The following is a 12872-nucleotide window of genomic DNA, read 5'->3' on the forward strand; positions in this document are numbered from 1 at the left end:
TCACCTCCCAGTACCCGCTCCCCACATCCTATCACTTCAGTCTCTCCTCCCAGAAGGTCTCAGCCACCTGTCCCTGGCATGCCAAATTCAGCAAATACAGGATACCCAGTTAAATCTGAATTTCAGATAACGGATACATGTTTAGCATATATATATATGGCCCATCCAATATTTAGGAAATATTTAAGCTAAAAATTATTCTTTGTTTACATGAACTTCAACTTTAACTGGCTGTCCCTGTTTCATTCGGCAGCCCAAACCCTGTCTCACTTTCTCCTGCCCACACCTAACACACTTCATCCATACTGTAAGCCGTAAGTCACTGAATAACCTCCTTGTCTCCATGTCAAATTCGTTAGTTTTCGCAGATCAAAGCTTTAACAGTATCGCACTTGACTCGCCACCCTTGGCGGTTTCCCACCGCCGAGTCCTCTGAGAACGTCAACAGGCAGGCGCACGCCCGCCGCCGGCCCACGCCCCGCTTGCGGCCTTGCGGGCCCCAGGCAAGGGCCAGTCTCCCGGTTCCACAGCACCCGACACTCTCCATCCCCCGGCCTCTCTCACGCGGCTCCCTCCATCTATGACACCCGACCTCACACGTCCAAGTCCCGGTCCCACCTTCCCAAAGCCACCACCTAGGCTCAGCCTCCACCTCCTTGTACACAGATCATGAGTAAGCTTACACCATCATTTTGGCAGGTCAGAAACTTGAAAATCAGCAATTTCAAGTGGTTTCGGCTAGTGTAATATAAGATCCCCTATCTGGTGCTTCCCTGCCTTACCATCTTCCCCATGTTCTTCAGCCCATTCCACAAAGAAAGAATATCAAGAAGTGACTGCCGACAGCAACGTTTCTCAAGTACAGTGCTCTGTCCACCACAACACATGATAGGGAACCACTCCATGGAAGTTGGTGGGGGGGGGGGGGATTGTTAACAATGCAGATGCCAGATGCCGAGGCTCCACCCTGAAACTGCAGAATCAGAATCTGCAGGGAGGGCACGGGGATCTGCATTGTGATCAAGCTTTCCAACTGAGACTTCCGCTCAATGAAGTTGAGAACCACTGCCCTGCATGCAATGTCGTCTCTGTCTACTCACACTGGTCCCTGGATATGACACAGGGTTCCTATCTCTAATGACCCTACAGACTCTTGAGGATCCTTCTAAGCCCGGGTCAATTTCTGTCTCTTCCACAAACATTTCCTTGTTCACACAAGGAAGTCTAGAGAAAGAAGTACTGTGTCACTTGTCACTAATCATGTGTTTTTCTTCCCAAAGGGGATGGAACATTCATCCTTATTGGACTTTTCCTGACACCCCCACCCATCCCAAAGAGCCCAACACCAAGTTAGGCTGTGATAGCTGCTAAATAAACACATGCTTCACTAACGTCCATCCAAGGTCAACGGACCCAAAGAAACCAACTCTCTAAGCAAAGACGAAAGTACCTTCCAAATTAGGAACTGTGAGAACGGGGCATTTTATTAAGAAAAAAAAAAAAAGACTTAACATGTGAACAAGCATTCACAACTTTATGCATACATTTAAGGAGAATGTCCATGTCAGTCCTAGTTCAACAATGACAGAACTGCAAGGAGAAGGTTCACCCAGACTATCTGTGCGGCATGAGCCAGGGCCTGCCCATCAGCCTCCCCCTCGGCTGCTCCCTTCCTTAGGCAGAGTCTGGCCCATCCCCAAGTCAGACGTGCCTCCTCTAGTTGAGAGCCACGTCTAAATCTATTCCAAAAAGACACTGGACTCAACAGAATAAAGGCATCATCTTTCCTCCCTCGCCCCCTCTGACTCTATTGCTTGTCAGTTGCTGCTGGAAACTATTCTCTCTCCTCACCTCCCATCTCCTGGAGGTCCTGCCCCTCCTGTTCTTTCTGGCACTTCTTCCCCATCTCCTTTCCATCACCTTACTCAGGCCCTCGTGATCTCTCACCTGAGCCTCCTGACTAGGCTCCACGTCTCTGGACTTGTGGAAGCCAAATCGTCACATCCCTCCCATGTTTAAAACCCTCTGTGGGCCCCTTATCCCTCCAAGATAAAGCCCGGACCCTTATTCTGGACCATAGGGCCCTTCATAGTCCTGCCTTTCAATTCAGTTCAGCTTAGTTCAGCAAACAGCCCCCAGTGCCTTCCATATGCTGGGCCATGCCAGACGTCTAAAACCAAAGGACTCAGCTCACAGGTGACGGAGGAGTAAACGTGCAGTTGATGCAGTGCGACGGGCTTAGCAGACCACAGGGGGCCTTGGAGACTCGACCATGCGGTGGCAGCTCCCACAGGGAGTTAGTGCAGATCCAGGGCTACAGTTTAATCTCCAGTTCCATGGCAGGGCTCTGTCCACTATTCAGTGTAGCCTGGCAACCAAGATGTGTGTCTTGCCCAATACGATGAACCAAAACACAACAAAAAGGGAAGACATGAGACGATCCATGACTAAAATATAAATTAAGTACTAAAATGAAAACCACATAGAAGTTACTGGAGATGCTAAATCACAGTGAAACAGAAACATTTAAATACTGCATATATAAGATGGAAACAGAGATGGATCACACTCAAGCTTAGCCCTGATGAAAGCTCATCACTCACTCATGTTGGTCAAGTAACACAGAACTGAGATAATAACTTACTTGCAGATGCTAAGAGCACCACTTGGGCAGGGAAGATGAGTACTTTTTATTCTGGTATCTAAGAGAAACTTAAAAGAAAGTTACTTTAAAAATCTAATGAACAAAACACACAGAGTCAAGACTTGAATTTATTTCAAAGAGCCAAGAAACTAAATTGGAGAAGCCATGAAGTGATTTCTAAGAGAATTCCAAAGGGAGATTAGGAGGATATCATCTCAAAAATCAGCCAGAGAACCTCACAGGGAAAGGAGAACACAAGAGATCATCTAGTATATTCTCTGTCTTTGGGGAGGAGCATGGTTTTCAATCTGAGAGAGATGCTGTCTATGTCTGTATGACCATGTTTTTAAACTGCAGGCGGAGAGCAGATCAAGACAGCAATTGAGTAGGTGATGACCATCAATTTCTTTCTAAAAGAAAGAGAATAGAATCTAGTAGAAAATACGAGGTTGTATCTCACATGGCAGGATTAAGTGCTGGGTGTATGTATAACTGTGTGTGTGCGCATGGGCATATCAGTTCACAGGACAATATACTCTGAGTTGCAGTCAAGACAGCTTGAAAAACACTCTTCCAGAAAACTTTTATTAGGGTTTTATTTTTAAACTCTGGGAGTTGGTGATGGATGGGGAAGCCTGGCGTGCTGTGATTCATGGGGTCGCAAAGAGTCGGACACGACTGAGCCACTGAACTGAACTGAAACACATTCAGTTATGAGTCCTGACCCTTTTCCTTGTTCTTGGAGTCTGTGCTAAAATTAAACAGAGAATGGGGGTGGAATAGCAGAACTGGAAGGAGGAAGCAAATTAGCAGAGTGTAAATGAAAGAACTGATAACAAAAGGCCAGAGACCAAAGGAACGAGATGGATGGGTTCTGGGTTTTTCCTGAAAGCCTCCTGCTTTATGGTAACTAAGGATTCCTTGGCTATTCCCATTGGAGCACCAATTAGACAGTAGTTTCTCAATAGTTACGTGTCCCATAACCTTCAAGAAGCACCTGTGTTCTCTCTATGGTAACAGTTACCAAGTGGTATGATCGGTGTCTTTTTTATAATGTCCATCTCCACCACGTGCAGCAGCTCCTTGCAGGCTGAACTCACATTTGGTCCACTGCTTCACCCCCACCTCTCTGACACTTGACTCAGTGAATTTCAAGTGGACTGAAGTGAAAGGCATCAAAGGACCATAAAGCTCTAGTTCTAATATCTGCTGGATGCTGAACCCTCTTTGCAAGAACAAACTGATTTCAGTCCATTGAGCATAAGATATTCTAATTTGAGAAAAACAACAATAACAACAAAACTCTGAAGTTTCCAAGGAGAAAACTGCTTCTTCTCTCATATCTCTCGGCCCAGAGGCTGAGTTCGTGTAAAGGACTTGTGCCATCCTTTTACAGAGTAAGAGCATCTTGAAATGTCAAAGATTCTTTAGGAGGTCAAGCTAGGACCTACTCTTTGGACTCAGTCTGGCTCCTGAAGATGCCTGCTTTTTCCAGTCTGGACAGCCTGAGGGAAACAACCACGGTGACACTGAAGCTGCTGCGCTATTTCAGAGGCCCCATCCACATTGCTAGCTGGAGCTGGCAGGATGCCCAAGAGGGCCCGAGGCAGAGGGCTGGACTTGGAGAAGCAGTCAGTTGACCAAGGAAGTCAACAATGAACCAAGATCTGGTTGTGTGTGTATGCTCAGCTGTGTCCGGCTCTTTGCCGCCCCACGGACTGTAGTCCACCAGGCTCCTTTGTCCGTGGAATTCTTCAGGAGAAAATATTGGAGTGGGTTGTCATTTCCCACTCCAAGGGATCTTCCCAACCCAGGGATTGAATCCATGTCTCTTATGTCTCCTGCACTAGCAGGTAGATTCTTTACCCCTGTGCCATCTGGGAAGCCCAAGCTCTGGTTGCTTCCCCCACAAGATGCCCAGGCTGAGGGGATATGAGATGGAGCTGGGAAGTAATCATTTGCCTTCCTCACCCTCTGTAGCTCTTCCTACCTCCATGCCTCGGTGGCCAAATTCAACCCCTAATAGTGCAGCGGCTTAGCTTGGGGTTGGGGTGGGGGCTGATAAGGAAGCCCTGAGTATGAGTGTATAAGGGGGGTGGTACTGGTCTGAGGCTACACTCCTTGGAAAGGCATATGGGAAGTTATCAGGGAGGGAAATGGGTGAAAAACACCCTACACTTAATGATCAACTTAAATTCAAATTCAAGAGAGAGCCCCCTGGTTGCTAGTTACCCTTCAGCTCAGCCAGGCAAATGTCCAGAGAGTTATCACTGAAGGAAAGTCCTCTTCACTGGGGACATTGATTAGTACTAAAGTCAGAGATAAAGGTCTTCCCTGCAGCAATACTAAAGCAATGGTTTAACCCTTTGCGTGCACTATTCCTTATGCACAATCAAATCTGACATCTCTGTGGATGAGGAAGGTAAGGGACAGAACAACTCTGCAGAGTTCAGTGGGTACTAGGAATCCAAATTTTATTTGAATGAAGTTTCAGCCTCCATCCCTTGCTGAATCTCTATCTCAGTATCCCTCCCACCATCTGCTAGCATATGCTGAAGGAATACTGAGCATCTTTGGGTTATCCCGAGTGGAATGTAATCAAGAGGGCAAGTTGACTCAGAGCCAGGGAGAAAAGAAGCCCTATCATATACTCCCAAATCAAGCAGAAACAAAGTTCAGGCTTTAACAAAAAATACTATCTATGTCTGGATACTTAGTTTGAATCTCAACTCTAATTCAGTGTAACAATCTCTCCCCGTCTGAGTTTCCTAAGAAAGCACACCCAAAGATTAAAAAAAAAAAAGTCCACAATGTGTAGCAGTGTCTGGCAAATTGAATGAGCCAGCGAACTGCATATGTTATCATTAATACTGCAGTATTGCTCAATGGATCGGAGTCAAGGTTCTAGAGTTTGAGGCACTACTAGATGCTGACTCCATGGACCTCATCAACCCTGAAGTCCTAGGAAACTTCTCTAACCTCTCTGAGCTTTCATTTCTCACCTACACAATGGTGATAATAAATCACTTTACAGGGTTACTGTAAAGATGAACTGAGCATCTGTATGTGAAATGCCTGTTGCAGAACAGATGACCATAAATGATGGGTATTATGATGGCTTGCCGCTCAGAGAGGTAAACATGCTCCCACTAAAGAGGTGTTCTGCAGCTGCCACCGGCAACCGGATGAATCTCTCCAAGGCCACGGATGCTCAAGTACCAAATACGCACGTGTTCCCCCATGTCCCTGCTCCCCACCACACTCCCTATCACAGGGCATGGCACACCAGCTCCCCAACAGATCCTGCAGTCCTCATTCATGGACTTCCTTCTCCCCCACAGCCAATCCATCATCAGGTGCTGCTGGTTCTGTGTCTCAAATATGTCAGCGCCCAGTTTGCCCCTAGATAACAAGTCTCCAGCTTCATCTCTCTACCCACCGCCTTCCCTCTTCAATTAACTCAGCAACGACAGTCATCTTTCTAAAGTGCAGATCTGATCATGCCTTTCTCTCACTTGAAACCCTTCACGGCTCCTCAATAAAACATCCCAGTGCTTAATCTGGCTTCCAGAGCCTGACACAATCTGCCTAGAGCTCAGCTCCCTTCCTGACCTCTCCTCTCACCACGCCCCTCCTTGCTGTGTGTGTTCCAAGCCACACTGAGTACTGACAGTTGTACAAATGAATCACGCTTGCTGTCTCTGCGGTGACTTCACACATGCCTTCCCCTCTGCTTAGAATACTCCTGTGTCCCTTCTCTTTTCTGTGCTAACTCATGCTCAATTTTTAGCTTTCGACTTAGGTGTCATTTCTTCCAGGAAACCACCCCCCATACTTGAATCCTGGGCAGGTGTCCATGCCACTAAATTCAACTGTGTGCTTATTGTTCCTCCCCCAGCAAAGCTCCTGGAGGACAAAAAAATCCATTTTTGTCATTGAAGGATCCTGAGTGCTTCAAACATCGCCTGACACAAGACTCAGACATGTGTTTGTTGGATAGATGCCTGGATGCGAACCACTGGGCCAGCCCTGTGAAGCCATCTCTGGTTGAAGGCGACAGCGAAGCCAAGCCGGGCACCAGGAGGCCTCCACCCAGCAAAGGCGGTACCTACCTAGAATGGCCACCACCTCGTCATCCTGGATCACCTCCAGGGAGCCGGAGACCACGAAGCACAGGCTGTCGACGCTCTCGCCCGCGTGGTAGATGAGGTCCCCGGGGGCACAGTGCACCGTCTGGAACTCCATGGCCAGCGCGCGCAGGCAGCCGTCGCTGGCCAGCCGGAAGGCTGGGTGCTCCTTGAAGACCTTGCGGTTCAGGTGCACGCAGATGTCTGCTCTCATGTCCTTGGGGCAGATCTGCAGGACCTGGCCGAGCACGGGAAGAAAATGCATCAGGATCCTTGCTATGGCCTCCAGCTCGCTGCTCTCTCAGCTCCCCAGGGACCGAAGCGACACCCACTAGACTAGACCACACTCTTCAAGGCACCAGTGGACAAGATAGCCACAGTCCCTGCGGGAGAGAGAGGCAGGGGCCCCCAGACCTGTGCTAAATGCTCAGGTCAGGGACTTGAGAGTCAAGGGACTGGGAGTATGTGAGACCCTTTCGACAAGGAAACCCAGGAAGGCCTCCCTGAGGAGGGGACAAATACAGTGATATCTGCATAACGTGTCAGAGGGAGCCCTGTGAAAGAACGCTCCAGCAGAGGCGCAGAGGCCGTGAGAGGACCTGGGCAGCAGCCCGTGTGAAGGAGGGAAGCTGGGGGTGGGAGAGGGGGTTTCAGGAGGATGACAAGCTGAGAGGATGTGGAGACTTATGTTATGAAAAGACCTTGATTTTGATTCTGAGTGGGATGGGGACGCTTTGGGAGACTCTGAGCAGGCGAGGGACGGGGATCCTCTACATTTTAAGAGGATCGTTGCAGCCCCAGAGTGGAATTAGCGGGCCCTGACTGTCGGATGGCAGGAGTGGAGCCCAGGTGTTGGGTTAGACCACTCCTGCAGGCCTCCTGGGAGTGGGGAGGGGACTGGGATGTTGCCAGGGGAGCCAGGGAGAAGTAATCAAATCCCGAACATATTTTGCAGATACAGCTGACGTGGTTTGCTGATGGACTGAAGGTAGATTGATTCGAAGAGAGATATGAAGTGGTATTTACTGAGCACTTCCTTGGGCATTGCTAAGCACTTTGGAGTCATTCATTCATTTCATACTTAGCTACTGAATACCTTAGTGTATGCCAGGGGTCATTCCAGGCTCTGAGGATGTAGGCAGCAAACAGAACGCCCTGCCTCTGTGTGACTTACTAGTGGGAGGGGACAAATAAAAAGCAAAATGAGTAAAATTCAGCAGTAAGTGCTGATGAGAACGATGGAGAAGGAAAGCAGAGGGAAAGTCAGGAGAGGTGTGATTTTTACATTTTCAAGTCTTATGTGCCCCAGCTAATTGAATCCTCACATAACCTCTATAGCACTCTGTAAGTGCTATTATGGTACCATTTTACAGATGAGGAAACTGAGGCACAGGGATGATCAATAACTTGCCCGAAGTTGCACAACCAGGAAATGGCAGAGCTGGACTCTCTGACTAGGCAGTCTCACTCCAGAGTCCAGTTTAGATACAAAGCACTTCCTATATGATACACCTGCCCAAAACCAAAGGGCTTGTACTTTGGCTCTCAAGGATCTCAAGGCAAACTGGGAACTGTAAGAGGCCATGTGGGTCTCACCTCCCAAAGAAATGAAAATTTCTCAGTCTTTCTCTGGACTAAATTTTTGCAAGAAACCATTCATGGCCCCCCTTACGTACCAAGCATGAAGTAACACAAGAGGACACCTCCAGGTGGACTTTTCCCAAGAAAGCAGGAGTGTCCCTACGATAACCCTTTCTCCCATCCTAGCCTGTGGACAAAACTGGGGGCATAACATCAAACGTGCTCAGTGAAGACATTTCCTGGCGGTGCTGGCTACTTCCCCACCCTTGCTTCTCCAACTCGGCACAAACCATCTTCCCGTGCACCTGGTGTTCACCTCCATATCTGGAAGTCCCGCAGCCTCTTTCAACCCCAACTTAAACCTCACCTTGTCCAGGACAGCTCTGCTCCACCCACCCCCTCTGCATGGCCCTGAGCTTTGCCCTGGAAAGAGGGGGTCCAACGTTGGAATCTCAGTTCCTTCCTCTCCAAGCAACTCCACTGCTCTACACTTGTTTCTTTATTTTCTCTTTATTTTTTAACTGGAGGAAAATTGCTTTACAATGTTGAGTTAGTTTCTGCTGCGTGTGTGCGTATTAAGTTGCTTCAATCATGTCTGACTCTTTGTGACCGCATGGACTGTAGCCTGCCAGGCTCCTCTGTCCATGGGATTCTCCAGGCCAGAATACTGGAGTGGGTTGCCATACCCTCCTCCAGGGGATTTTCCAAACCCAGGGATCAAACCCACATCTCTCATGTCTCCTGCATTGGCAGGCCAGTTCTTTACCACTAGCTCCATCTGGGAAGCCAGTTTCTGCTGTGAAGTGAAGTGAAGTGAAGTGAAGTCACTCAGTCATGTCCGACTCTTTGTGACCCCATGGACTGCAGTCTACCAGGCTCCTCCGTCCATGGAATATTCCAGGCAAGAATACTGGAGTGGGTTGCCATTTCCTTCTCCTGCTGTACAACAATGCAAATCAGCCTAATTGTATGTACACTTTCCTCCCTATTGAATCGCCCTCCCCTCCCTGGATCCCACACCTCTAAATCATCAGAGAGAGCTAGGCTGAGCTCCCTGTGTTGTTTCTGCTGTTTAAAAAAAAATAAAAGCACACTGCTAACACTGGTTTCCCTGGTGGCTCAGTTGGTAAAGAATCTGTCTGCAATGCAGGAGACCTGGGTTTGATCCCTGGGTCAGGAGGATCCCCTGGGAAATGGAATGGCAACCCATTCTAGTATTCTGGCCTGGAGAATTCCATGGACGGAGGAGTCTGGCGGGCTATAGTCATTGCCTTATGAGGATTAAGGGCTTCCCTCATAGCTCAGTTGGTAAAGAATCTGCCTGCAATGTGGGAAACATGGGTTCAATCCCTAGGTTGGGAGGATCCCCTGGAGAAGGGACTAGCTACCCACTCCAGTATTCTGGCCTGGAGAATCCCATAGACTGTATGGTCCATGGGGTTGCAAAGAGTCGGACACGACTGAGTGACTTTCACTTTCACTATGAGGATTAAATGAAATTATGTCTACCAATGCACCTGTTATCTACACCTTGAGACACCTCGTGGCCCCAGCAAGGCACTCAATAAACGCAGGTCCCCTCTATGTTGCTCTGCAGTGGCAGGATGCCAAGAAAGTGAGCATGTTCTCTGGGAGCAGGGCTGGAGGACTGACGGAAGCAGGGGAAAATCAGACGGCCAATGCTTAGGCAGAGTGCTCATTAAGTACTTCCCCTCCTTCAGACTCATTAAAGCAAAACTCCTGGAAAAAGGCAGATTTAATTTGGATCCTCTCTCTCCAAGCAGAACCCCAGGGAGTGGGGAACACTTGCTTGTCATGTCGAAACTGTGCCCAGCGGTCTGAAACCAAGATTTGTTCTCCAGGTGAGTTCACCTTTAAATATTTCCCTTCCCTCAGGCTGAGCTTTGCCAGCAGAGGCGTGGAGACAATGTTTTATTCATGGGCCCTGTTCCCAGAGCTGCATGTGTGAGGAGGAGAGGGGACTGGAGGGCAAAAATGACAGACCCTCTCAGCCACCAGCACCCTCATGGTCCTTGCGTTGGGCCTACACCGGCAGGGGCTCCTGAACACCTCTCTCTGGGGGAGGGTATCAGCTTGAGACCCTGTCATCTTCCTGGGTTACCTGCCCTTCTGCTTGGTTTAAGGAGAGAAAGTTCTTGCTGGTCTCTGAGGCCTCAGAAGCCCCGAGGAGATGCCACCATGGAGGTTCATGGAGCTTCCCTGGGGGAAAAGGGGTGGTGGGGGCAGGATGGATAAAGCATGGATGCGGGAACAGGCTTTGGGATGAAGCAGATCTGGACTCCTGGCTTCCACTTGTTCAAGTCATGTGAACTTAAAGCTCTTCTTTCCCCAAGTCTTCTTGTTCTAACTTGTGTATAGAATTCTTTGGAAGATTCCATGCGCTGCGGTGTCTGAGACTTGGTTTGATGCCTGCATGTGACTGGACTCAATGCACAGAGACTCTCATTTCTGATGGAACCATCACAGCAGAGCAGCAGGTCAGTCTGAGGGATGCTTCTGAAGTTCTGGACATCAGAGTCCAAAGGGTCTTCGAGGTCGGCCTTAGCCTTACAAGTCATCTAGTTTCCATGTGTCACAGACAAGGAAACTGAAGCTCAGAGAGACCCATGATAGTCTAAGGTCCAAGGTCGTCAGCTAATTATTGTTAACGTCAGACTTGCCCGGCACTCCCACCCTTCCACTGCACACACATCCCCCAGACGCCCGGGTCATCACTGACCATTCCAGTTTGGAATGGAGGCAGCGGGAGTGGGGCGGGGGGGAGGTGGAGGGAGACAGGCCCTTGGGACTGGCTTTCTCCCCAACAGTTGCCTGCCAAGGAAGAGCAGCCACCCCAGGCTGGGCTGGGTTCTGCCCTGAGCTGCCACAATATTTCCTCTTCCATTTGGATCAGGGCCTATGGAAAATCCCAGAGCCCTCCAGGGAGATAGCAGGCAGGGGAAGGGAGGAGCAGAGCTGATGAGTGCTGTCTCCCAGGGGCAGCCGCCCAGCCCAGCCTTGCAGTGAGGGCAGGAGAGGGCTTCTTTCCGGACAACCAGATTTACAAAGGCATCATGGTCCCTGGGAAAAGGAGCCCCACGGCTGAGCAATCCAAGTTCCTTTCTGCTCCATCAGCTGCCAGGCACCCACAGAACCTCCAGGGGCCAGGTGGAGACAGCAGAATAGAAAAACAGCAGTGGGGCCAGTGGTGAGCAAAGCCAGAGATGAAGTCCCTCCCAACCAATGCCTGCCTGTCTGAGAGAGGAGGGCACCTCCATCTGGACTCGTCTTTCCCTCCAATCTATGTTTTACAGTTGTTATTGTTTAAAAAGCAGTAGTGGGAAAAAGCACAAGCTCTGAAGTCAGACAAAACTGGGTTCAAATCCGGACTTTGCCATTTTCAACTCTGTGACCGGGGGCAATTAATAAAATTAACTGGGCTGCTGGATCCTCATACCTATGAACAGTTCCCTCTCCAGAGTAGTCGTGAAGCGTGTGAAGCAGGAAGGCAGGGCCAGAAGTGCAGTTAAGCATCTGCTCTTAATACAACTTTAAGACATGGTAGCTGGTATATGGTATGTATTATTACAGCAGATATTCAACAAAATCAAAGTATCCTCTCTTTGAAGTTAGGATCAGTTAAATTTTGTTAAATTTTCCCACTTAAACTGTCAAATCTCAAGGGACCCTTCTAACGGAGAAAGACCAGAGCGTGAAGAGCAGACTCCCGAGACACTGAATTTGGCTTTAAAGGTGTCGTAAGGCATTTTTCAACAGTAATGCCATTCTGTTTGCCTCACTCTAACAAAGGAAGGAATCAGAATTCCCTGAGTACTTAGGGAATGGTGATTAAAGAGAGAAAAGCCATTCCAAAGACTTAAGAAGCAGAGAAAAACTAACCTAGGATTACATGTTTGCTCAAAGAAAATATTACAGAGGAGATCATTCACAAGTGATCATTCTCAAATATCTTTGCTCTTTCCAGTACCACCAAATTTTCTTCTATTTATTGGAATGCATCTAGAATAATGCAACTTTTGGAGAATGGTAGGGATCTGTTGCCATTTCCATTTCACAGGAACGGCTAGTAAAGAGCCTAAGGGATGCTCTGGTCAAATCAGCTGCTTATTAAGTAAAAGCCCTTGGTCGGTATCTCCCAGACTTGTCTAGTGAACAGGACCCTTGTTTAAAATGCAGATTTTCAATCTCCATCCCACCTCATTCCTCCTCACAAAATTCTAATTCCAAAGGTCCAGGATGATGACTGGAAACCTGTTTTTAATGACCACATCCTGGGAGTCTCATCAGGGCCAAGACTAGAGTAAAGCAATAGCCTTGGACACAAAATTTAAGGAGATGTTAAAAACTCAGTCATCAAAAGAAATAATGGGTTAGTCTCTCAGTCGTGTTCAACTCTTTGCCACCCCATGGACTGTAGTCTGCCAGGCTCCTCTGTCCATGGGATTTCTGAGAAAAGAATACTGGAGTGGGTTACTGTGCCCTTCTCTAGGGGATCTTCC

At 48.5% G+C, this 12872-nt stretch overlaps 1 protein-coding gene across 1 annotated transcript in view; it reads right to left on the reverse strand.

The window, feature by feature from the left end:
• KCNH1 (potassium voltage-gated channel subfamily H member 1) overlaps positions 1-12872 on the reverse strand; it is a 424393-nt gene that overhangs the window by 108631 nt on the left and 302890 nt on the right. The window contains exon 9 of the mRNA XM_088845243.1: positions 6757-7009. Within this exon, the coding sequence (XP_088701369.1) occupies positions 6757-7009 (253 nt within the window). The remainder of the gene's footprint in view (positions 1-6756; positions 7010-12872) is intronic.

Source organism: Moschus berezovskii, chromosome 17 (genome assembly GCF_049115385.1).
Source record: "Moschus berezovskii isolate FMDL1 chromosome 17, NW_MosBer_1.0, whole genome shotgun sequence".
Taxonomy (NCBI): Eukaryota; Metazoa; Chordata; class Mammalia; order Artiodactyla; family Moschidae; genus Moschus; species Moschus berezovskii.